The sequence below is a fragment of the Lepisma saccharinum genome, chromosome 2 (genome assembly GCF_977018435.1).
Source record: "Lepisma saccharinum chromosome 2, izLepSacc3.1, whole genome shotgun sequence".
NCBI lineage: Eukaryota > Metazoa > Arthropoda > Insecta > Zygentoma > Lepismatidae > Lepisma > Lepisma saccharinum.
The window spans coordinates 85,386,322-85,396,842 of NC_139230.1; the positions used below are offsets into that span (position 1 = coordinate 85,386,322).

The window sequence follows — 10,521 nt, forward strand, 5'->3', positions numbered from 1 at the left end:
TAACATTTAGAGATATATTAAATTTGTCTGCTCCCGTGGGAATTTCTCCCACCTCGACATTAATATTTTTTGGTGTGCCGTTACTGATCTCGAACTATATTAAAATTCTCTCAGAGTTAGAATAGCCTATTTTTGCATTGTATTTCACATTTTTAAAGCACATTTCTGGGGGTGTGCAGGAACTCGAGAAAGTCTGTTCCCGGATCGGCGGGGGGGGGGGGATATCTCGATACAGACTTCAGAAGTGGCATTTCTTGAAAATAGCAATTTTTATTCCAGAAATGCAAAAACAATTACTTGAGGGGAAAGTAATGATTAGAATTTGAGATATTCACAATGCTGGTGAATTTCAACATTTCACGCTTCGTAAATTTTCCGACTTAGACGAAAAATGGAAAATTTTTACCCACCCAGAACATTCGTTTCGTAGGTTAAAAAAAATTCCCCATCCCGCACACACTTAAATATCCGATCTAGCGACAATAGCGAACTTTGCAGTCCAGTTGTTGGAAACACTGTCTCAACTGTGCTGCATGCTCACTCGGCCTGCTGCTCTCTTTACTCTCTCTTTGTTTGTGTGCATCGTGTTGAATACATCGCGTCGCGACTTTTGTGTCTAGTTATCCAAGTTCGTTTTTTGTTGTGTGTGGTTTTTTTTTTGTGTTAAGTTTCTGCGTAGAGACATGCCAAAAGAGAAGAGTACAGTGTGGAAACATTTTAAAATTAAAATTACCGATGTTTCTAAAGTTGTGTGTCAACATTGTTCTGCCGAAATTTCTAGAGGCGGGAAGTCGACAAAATCATATACCACGTCTAACATGCAATATCATTTGAAACGATGTCTTCCACATCTGAGAAAGCTGAAAGATTTATATAGTGAAGAAGTATTTGCTGAAAGTGAGAACTCTAGTTCCGGGGAAAATAATGCTGAAAAAGAAGATAAAGTACCGCATGTGCAATGTGATGTTTTTGAACCAACACCTGGCCCAAGTTCATCTGTTCTTGCTATCCGTGAAACGCTATCAGGATATCAAAAAAACAATTCAAAACTTACCATGCAGCCGACAATAGACTCTTTGTTAAACAAGAAAAAAAAATATTCAAGAAATGACCCAAAATCAATAGCAATTGATAGAAAAATATGTGAAATGGTTGTTCTGGACATGTTACCGATGCAAACGGTAGAAAAGGATGGATTTCGAAGGTTTGTCAACTTTTTAGAACCACGGTATCAGATACTTAATCGGAAGGCATTGTCTTCCTCACTGATACCTAAAATGTATGAACGTGTATCACAGAAGGTCCATATAATGCTGGAAACTTGTACATTCATTGCTGTAACAACAGATGTGTGGACCTCAATTGCTGGGCAAGATTTTTTGAGTGTGACAGCACACTTTATAGACACAAATTTTAAATTAATAAATTTGAATCTTGAAGTAGTGCCTTTCAGTGGCACAAGTCACACTGGACTCAATATTGCAGAAAACCTCAAAGAATGTTTTAATAAATGGGGAATTTCCTCGGCAGTAAAAGTAATCATTACAGACAATGCTCCCAACATAAAACGTGCTGCAGGCTTGTTGGATGATCCATTACCTATATGGATACCATGCATGGCACATTTGCTTCAGCTTGTTGTCAACCAGTGCCTAAGTCAAACTGAAATATCTTCGGTTATTAAAATTGTAAAGAGAATAGCAACGCACTTTCATATGTCACCAAAAGACTCCAGAAAATTAAAGGAAACCCAAGAAAATCTAGGACTTCCAGCTCATAGTTTAATCCAAGATGTTCCCACTAGATGGGATTCAACGTATCTTATGTTGGAGCGTTTCTTTGAACAAAGACTTTCTGTAACAATTGTAACATCATCTTTGTCACTCCCAGTCGAAATATCATCATCACAGTGGACCCTAATCGAGAGTTTGGTAAAGGTGTTGAAAATATTCCATGAAGCTACTGTATCATGTAGCAGTAATAGCACATCGATATCAGATATAATCCCAATGAAGAACAGTGTTGTACAGGCAATGAACAGTTTTGCATCTGAACGCCGAGTGAGGAACTTAGCAGAAGATTTGAAATCAACACTAGAACGTCGATTTCAAGAACTTCAGCCTGGGACAAAAGAAGTCTACATGAAGGCAACAAGTCTGGATCCTCGCTACAAATTAAGGTAAGCATAAATCAGTAACTTTACAAGGACCTTCTCTGTTATATACCTGTCACTTTTTTACCAAATTTGTTCTTTTTTCCTTTGCATATTTTCAAGGTAAGACTCTACTTTATGTCCTTTTCCTAAGAAATACGTGTCATATATCGTTGGAAAGCTTATTGTATAAGGAATTCAACAACTTAAATTACCTGGAGGAGGAAATTGATAAAAACTGAGGAACGACTTGAGATGACCGGACCCCTCTCCGATTTTCTTCGTATTTGGCATGCTCACTAATTGAGGCCTCCTAATCACGAATCTGAAGTTAAAATTTGTCGGGAACGTCTAGAAATTGCAAAATAAGCAAAAATAAGGCGTCAATGGTTCGAAATTTAGACATGACCGACAATTTTTAACTTCAGATTCGTGATTAGGAGGCCTCAATTAGTGAGTATGTCAAATATGAAGAAAATCGGATAGGGGTCCGGTCATCTCAAGTCATACCAAAACGGATATTGTTCGGATATGAGTAATTGAACGTACTGAGGAAATTTTTCGATGATGAAGCACATATTTAGAAGTGAAATGAGTGCTAATGGAACCTAATGTAAAAGGCCTAACCTAACCTCGTAGGCATACCTCGTCCCCGTGAATGGTTCGTGGAGCTACCCGTCCATGGTTTTTGGAGCTAACATGAATGGTTTGTGGAGCTACCCATGCATGGTTTCGGGGGCTAACGTGAATGGTTCATGGGGCTATCGTGAACAGAAAGTATAAAAAGAAAAAAGTACTTACCCGAAGAGATGCCGGCTGTCTGCAAGCACGGTTTTGAGCAATGGAGTAAATTATTACTGGGGATAAACGTATTTTACACTATCTACAAGTTTTTAGGAACCTGTTCTTCTTCATGCATCATACACACGCACAATGCCCCGCGAACGCAAATGAGCAAAGCACATGCATTCACAATGCGGACACAAAGACGAACCTGCAGTGTTGTTAACTCCCATCGGTTACCACCAAAAGGCAATAAGGACGTAAAGTAGAGTCTAGCCAATTCCAAAATGTATTCAGAATAGAAAAAAGGTATCTGCTATCTAAGGTGTCACTTTATGTATTATTAATCAGAACCCAGCAAATAATGCCGGCAAATAGCAAGAAGAATTAGGTTAAGTCTCAAAGTACCAAAATTGTGTCTGGTAGATAATTGGAAGTTAAGTTTGGCTTCAAATTATCAAAACAGTCATCATACACAAATTCCTTTTTTTCTGATTTTTTTAAAAATATATATATTTCTGAATTATGCCTTCATTAAGGCAATTTGCCAAAACTGGCAATAAATCAGTGCTAAATAAAAAAAAATGGTAAATGTTTACTATCCTTCGGACACCTATAACTTCTGAGTTTCGTCAATTATTGACATTTCTACTTACCTATCTGCTTCACGGATCATTTTTTAACGTGTATTCACGTTTTTTTGATCATTTTTTTTTTAAAAAGTGTTTTTGTAACTGAAGAACGTACGTTTCCGCAAATGGTTTGTGGGGCTATGTGAGAATGGTGTCTGGGGCTATGCGAGAATGGTGTGTGGCGCTACGCATATTTTTTTTCGAAACCAATTTTTAACTATTGTAACCCATTGTGACCCTACCTAACCTAACCTTAGCGGAAATGGTTCGTGGGGCTGTGCGTCAATGGTTGAATTTCCGCTATGAAACATTCCCACATCACACAAAACACCTTCCAGATGTTAGACAATACTACAGGAACTTATTACGGTAAGTAGTTTCTTCTGTAGAAATGAAGAAATCTGTCCGAAGGATAGTAAACTAGTACCAAAAAAATACAATACAGCAGTTTGTGATTTTTTTTTTTGTTCCTGCATTTGACCACAGCAGAACATTACTTCTTGAGTTGTTTTTTTTAAGTTCACTTTATGCACAGAAAGGTTAGTTGGTACTGAATGTGCAGTTTAAAGTGGAATCTGAACCTTGTGCCATATGCGCTCGTGTTGTGTGATGCTACAATACCCAATATGACTCACATAACTTTACCAAACTCCAATATTATAACTTCTTTGTGTAATTTATCGCACAAACAGCGATGCGAAAAAAAAGTTTTCGTCAGAGTTTTCAGTCCTCGTGATATGAACGGCTAGACATAGAGATTATTTATTCATGGGCGAAGTTCAGCCTGTGGCAGCTCTACCACTTAACCTACAAAACTAATATATCATCATGAAATTTTATTTTTAATCCTATCTAAATCCTTTATATTTTGTCAATGGAAGTGTTGTGCATTTGTTTCAAAACTCTTTGATCTGTGGACGAAATTACTTTAAAATGTTAAAAAGTATGTAAAATAAACCACATCAATCAATTGTTAGATCATCCACAATAATCTAACAATCTACTATTGTTCTAGAAGTGCTTATGATTCTGGTAGGCTTTTTTATGACTTGCATCATGCCGAAATGTTTCCTTGGTTAGCTGGGTGTGCTGAGAGAAACAGAATATTGTTTTGCTACACATGTACTATCTTTTGGGCAAAAGACTGAATGGCGTATGGTGTTCTGAGTTGAACAACCTAATTAGAAAATGCTATAAAATACCAGTCTTACAAACCTTTGTTGCATGGTGAGGCATCTCATTTGCTAGCATTTAAATATGCCTGGATCATGTTTTATCAGAAGCTGCCTAACTTCAGGCAACACAATGAAACTTTACTTTCAAATAGACAATACTTATATTGAATAATCCCATAAGTAATCTATTAGGCAAAAATGACTTTGGACTTGGCATTCCCACTCGAAATGCTCATGGTACGCCATTGGTATTTATGAGCAACCATTCATTTACACTTTTCATATGTATATCTGGGCTGCTGCTATCTACTTCACGTGCTTGGGGTACAAAGAGGTATTAATTACATTGCAAAATGCTTTTCTTCAGTTAGGTGAGTCAGGTTTGGACTCTTAGTATTAATAGAACACACCTAAATGCTTTCGGTACTAATTTACTATTCCACAAACAGATTTCTTCATTTTTGCACAAGAAACTACTTACGGTAATAAGTTCCTGTAGCATTGTCTAACGTCTGGAAAGTATTTTCTGTCATGTGGGAATGTATCATAGCGGAAATCCTTTATTTTTGTTGAAAAGTAATTCTTCGACGCACAATAGCCTTTGGCGCGTACACCTCCGTAGATTGTCGTGCTTGTGTTTTGTCGATTGCAGGGTTTCCAACCACGCCGATGTTTTCCGAAAAGATGATGTATCATGGATGCGTGGTGAAATTCATACCGGGTGTGAAAGATCCACTGGATTTTGTAATTGGGTACTTGAAAAACAGTAGCCCCACAAACCATTGATGGATAGCCCCAGAAACCATTCATGCATAGCCCCACGAACCATTTCCGGCAAGGTTAGGTTAGGCAAGCATAGTTAAAATTGTGTTCGTAAAATAATGTGAAGAAGCTTAAAAAAAATAAAAACTTCATGAGTATTTTTTGGTTACGAAGGTTGGAAACACTGCATCGACAAAACACAAGCACTACTCGCGATGATGTACGAAGGTGTATGCGCCATACTGTTTCTTACGTAAATAAAGAAGTACTCGTAATGTGAAAAATTGAAATTACTTTCATGAAAAGAAATGTGAATCCACCTTCAAGAATGTTCCGCGAAGCAGATACATAAGTACAAATTTTAAAAGTGACGAAACTAAGAAGTTACATGTGTTTGTGGAATAGTAAATTCTTACCATGCTTTCATTGTTAGGTTAGGTGTTTCAAGTTTAGGGCTATTAGTATTAAAATGTCCCTAAATGATTTCAGCATCTGATCACGTAAGATTCAGTGTAAAGCACAAAACCCCCTGTTGAGCCTCACATGAAAAAAAAATGATAGAACTATGTATCCAAGACGTGAGTAAACCGAGAACAACTTCTCACTGTGAAGTGCAAACAATCATGTACACTACTTTTCAAATCTTACTTTATCTGGTAAATAATGCTTTTGAAGCTTTTAACTGTGCTACTTAGCTTATCCATGCTTCAAATTTACTTTCCAAAACTGTATTCTAAAGCATTTTTCTAATTAAAAAAAACAACATGTAAGGGCTTGTATGGGGATCTGGTGGCTAAGTAAAGCCCATTTCTTTTAAAGGGCTAATTTATTGCTAGGCCTTAATTAAACTAGTCGGTAATTAGACAGGTTTTTTTTCAGTATTGTGGTGAGTTAAGTCGGTAATTTTGACTGACTAGTTTCCATCCCTGGGATGAAGTTGTAGTAATGGTTGTTGAAAAATAGAACTAGTTCCCTCAAAATAAAATCTGAAATACACCACCCAACAAAAATATTATGATTTAACACATCTTTCAATTTCTAATTCAAATTAGTAAGTGTGGACAGTATTAATGCAGTTTTCAGTGTAGGATTATTGCTAAAGTTCATTTTTCTAATGTACATGCTCATACACATCAGAAGTAAAGTTTTTTTCATTTCATTTTACAGGATTTTTAGAGAAGCATCACAGTCGACTCTAGTAAAAGAGTTGCTACAGCAAGAGTTTGAAGCCTCTACCTCATGTACGGAAACTGGTGGAAACCATGATGAACAGATTTCAAGTCAGTCCAATGGTGAATATGGACTTTGGGGTATTTGTACCCAACTTCTTGAAGAGTGTACCCATAGTGAAACACGTTCCACATCTCCTCTGGAAGCTGAAATGGACTCTTTCTTCAATGAACCATTGATATCTCATAGTAACAGTGCCCTTGGTTATTGGGAAGGAAACACCAAGTATCCACTTCTGAGAAACTTGGCAAATAAATACCTAGGTGTGCCAGCATCTTCAGTTTCGTCTGAAAGACAATTCAGCACAGCAGGATATATCTGCAACAAAAACCGCACAAGACTGAATCCACAGAAGGTTCAGCAACTTACATTTTTGAATAAGAACCTGCCAGTTGTAGACTTCAAGTGGGACTAGTTTGTGTTATTTCTCTATCCATTCAAGAAAAACCAATTGAAATATCTGCATGTTAAATGTGATTAAAATTTATTTTTTATTTTTCAGATCAATGTAAACAATGCAATACCTCAGAGTTTGTTGATAGACAGTGCATATTATATATGTGTAGTTAATAGATGTATTTTTATCAATATTTCTAAATATAACTTACATTTTTCTCAGATATTGATTGAAGGACTGTATATTATTCCAATTTTCCTATACTTGATACTTTGTATTGAAGGAACACCATGCACAAGGTGTTGAGATTGCGAGTTGACCACTCCACACAGCTACTACTTTATATCGGATCGGTAGAATATCGGTTATCGGTATCGGTAAATTTCATATCGGTACTTTATCGGTATCGGTAAAAATTTCATATCGTCCCATCCCTATTAAAAATAATAATAATAACAAATACACTGCAGTTTCTCCTATTATAACATTCGTGGTGACCCCATGTTGTTATAATTTGGGAAGGCTAACGGCGCCGTGGCGATTTAGCTGCACGTCTTTGTGCCGGTCGCCGAGCCTGGTCATGGGCATGTTGCTATAAATCCCGGTTAGTCCGTGTGCATAAAGCGCCGAAAATGCCCTTTTATGAAAATTTCTAAATTTACTAACCTAAAATTCCATTTGGCAAACTATTAAAAATGCTAAGCTAACTAAATTACTATCATACAGAAACTAGCAAGGAATCTACCCTAAATTTTTAAAAGGTGCCAGTCGTTTTAAAAAAAATTACTAAATAATAAACCTACTTATTATTAAAGAAAAAAAGGCTAGAATAACTCGAGGAATACTCTTTCTTGTTGTTACTTGAATGAAAATCCCAGTCGTGATTAGTCTAGGTACATAAAGTGCGTGGTCTATGGCAAGGTTCATGTATTTACTATGAAAACGGTAAAAATATACATAGCATATTCCCATCTCTTAACAGCTTACATTCCTTTAGGAACACTCAAGTTGAGGAACACTTACATTCTTCCCCTGTGACATAATGCAATGACATGTCGTGGAGAAAGATAAACTGAAAATATCCGTGGTCAGGTGTTTATCCAGGATTTTTCCCTTGGGGGGTGTTGGAAACTTTTGGGGGTGTAAGTAACCTCGCATGTGGGCACCCCTGCCTATAAATACTTCCTTTTCTTCATCTAATAGATTAAATATGGTGCACTAAGGTGTAAACGTTTTTATATCTTTTTAGAATATATATAAATGTTGAATTATATAATATTATAAAAGAATCCCCCCCAAAAAAATTCGATGGCGCAGTCTGTTAAGTACATATTTTGAACCGTTTTTAAAATATTTACCCTAATTCAATTTGTTCATAGATGTTCCCAAAGATGTTTCCCCTTTCACTTCAGCTAACATTTCAGAAGAAAAAAGATGTAAAATGCAGGAGAAGATGGAAAATAGATTTTTGTGATAATGTTAACATTTCAGTCTAACGTTTCGAGTATTGCTTTCCGATAACGTTCAGTACTTGATTTAATCAATCGTTAGACAAAACACAAGAGATGACATTGAAAAACACAAAATTTAAACATATTATTACCAGGAATCATTTCATGCAATTCTTAAGCTAGTTATAAAGAAATTACGAACACTTGCGCAATATTTTTTAACTGTATTTGTATGATTCTTGTCGTAGGTGTAACTGAGTTCATCTTCGGCGGTGCCCAATTCATCGATGAAATATCAGTGAGAATGCATTGCATGGGTGCGTGCTTGCCTGTCTGAATTAGTAGTAATAAGTACAGATATAATATGACTCTTAAAAAAATGATTAGACTGCGAGCGAAGCTGGCAATAAAATTATTATTACAACTATTTCCTTGCAAACTGATAGTGCATATTATTAATTAAACATAAGCGACAATACTTTCATTTCACACGATGTTAACTCCTTACAATCTTGCTTTGCTCGTTCGGGGTCCTCTTTACCTCAGCACATGCCCCCTGCCTCGTCCTGTTCTAGCTTCAGTTAGAAAATATGCATATATATAATAATATAATTTTAATAGTTTTATGTTGCGAGTGAGTTCCAAATTCTGCTGGTGTTTTCAAATCTCTGTTTAAACAATAATTCACAAACTGAAAAAAAAAGTAATGAAACTCTACATATTTAGAGCATATTTGAAGTCTTATATCCTTACAAAACTTTGGAAAATACGCTTGGCGCTGTTATGAGTTTATTTTTCAAATACTGAATTAAGAGTCATGTGCCTCTTTAAATAACATATGCAACAGTAGCGAAGAGTAGTCTTACGAAGGAGGCAAGCGATGTTTCATTGCAGGCCCGTACCCAGAATTTTCTATTATTTTAAATAAATTTTCTCTCATATTATACACTGTATATATATATATATATATATATATATATATATATATATATATATATATATATATATATATATATACAACCTTAGTGACAATGAAGTTCGACCACTCACAAATATAGGAGTGCGTTGTGAAAGAAGGAGAACACATGCATATGCTGAACATATTTTATTCAGCAGGCTACATGGAACAAAGGAAAACATATGTATGGTGTCCACACAAAATAAAACATTTTCGTCCATCTACACGTGACATTGAAGTTCGACCACTGTTAGAGGGGATCCTGTTTACCATGGTGTGACGCCGCCCCGTCGGCGAATAACTGTGGCAATGCGTCGGGGCATGCTGCGGATGAGTCGTTCAAGGTATTCCACATCGATGCGGTGCCATTCCTCCTGCAGGCAGGCAATAAGAGCAGCCACTGTCGTGGGTCCCCTCTGTTGCACACGTGACTTAAGAACACGCCACACATTCTCAATGGGCGAGAGGTCGGGACTCGATGGTGGCCATGGCAGAGTTCGCACGTGATGGCGAGTCAACCATTCTCTTGTCAGCCGCGCTGTATGAGGCCTGGCATTGTCGTGTTGAAAGATGAGACGCCGCCTGTGGAACAGGTGCCTTCGCACCGTGGGAAGATGCCGCTCCAGTATGCGTGTACAGGCGTGTGCATTCACAATGCCCTCACAGACGTGTAGTGGGCCAACCCCAGAGGCCGTCATGCATCCCCATACCATCACTGACGCAGGTTTCTGTACCCGACGTGCATAACATTTTGCTTCATTCTGTTCCTCCTTCCGACAAATGACTGTTTTCCGTATTTTCCCGTACACAACATTGAAAATGGATTCGTCCGTCCACAAAACCCTGTTCCACTGCCGAAATGTCCATCCCCGGTTGTAACATTCCAAATATAATATATTCAATTTGGGAATATTACTCGTACCTTGTCGTACGTCTATAGAGTTTATTTTGGAGAAAACAAACTCTCCACCGCAAAATACG

At 37.1% G+C, this 10,521-nt stretch overlaps 1 protein-coding gene across 1 annotated transcript; it reads left to right on the forward strand.

Annotated features, from left to right (window-relative positions):
• The first annotated feature begins 364 nt into the window (after nucleotides 1-364).
• On the forward strand, nucleotides 365-7,356 carry LOC145984460 (zinc finger BED domain-containing protein 4-like). Its single transcript, XM_083118121.1, has 2 exons — nucleotides 365-2,179; nucleotides 6,672-7,356. The coding sequence occupies exons 1-2, from the start codon at nucleotides 684-686 to the stop codon at nucleotides 7,147-7,149; spliced, it is 1,974 nt and encodes a 657-aa protein (XP_082974247.1). The 5' UTR covers nucleotides 365-683; the 3' UTR covers nucleotides 7,150-7,356.
• The last annotated feature ends 3,165 nt before the right edge of the window (nucleotides 7,357-10,521 follow it).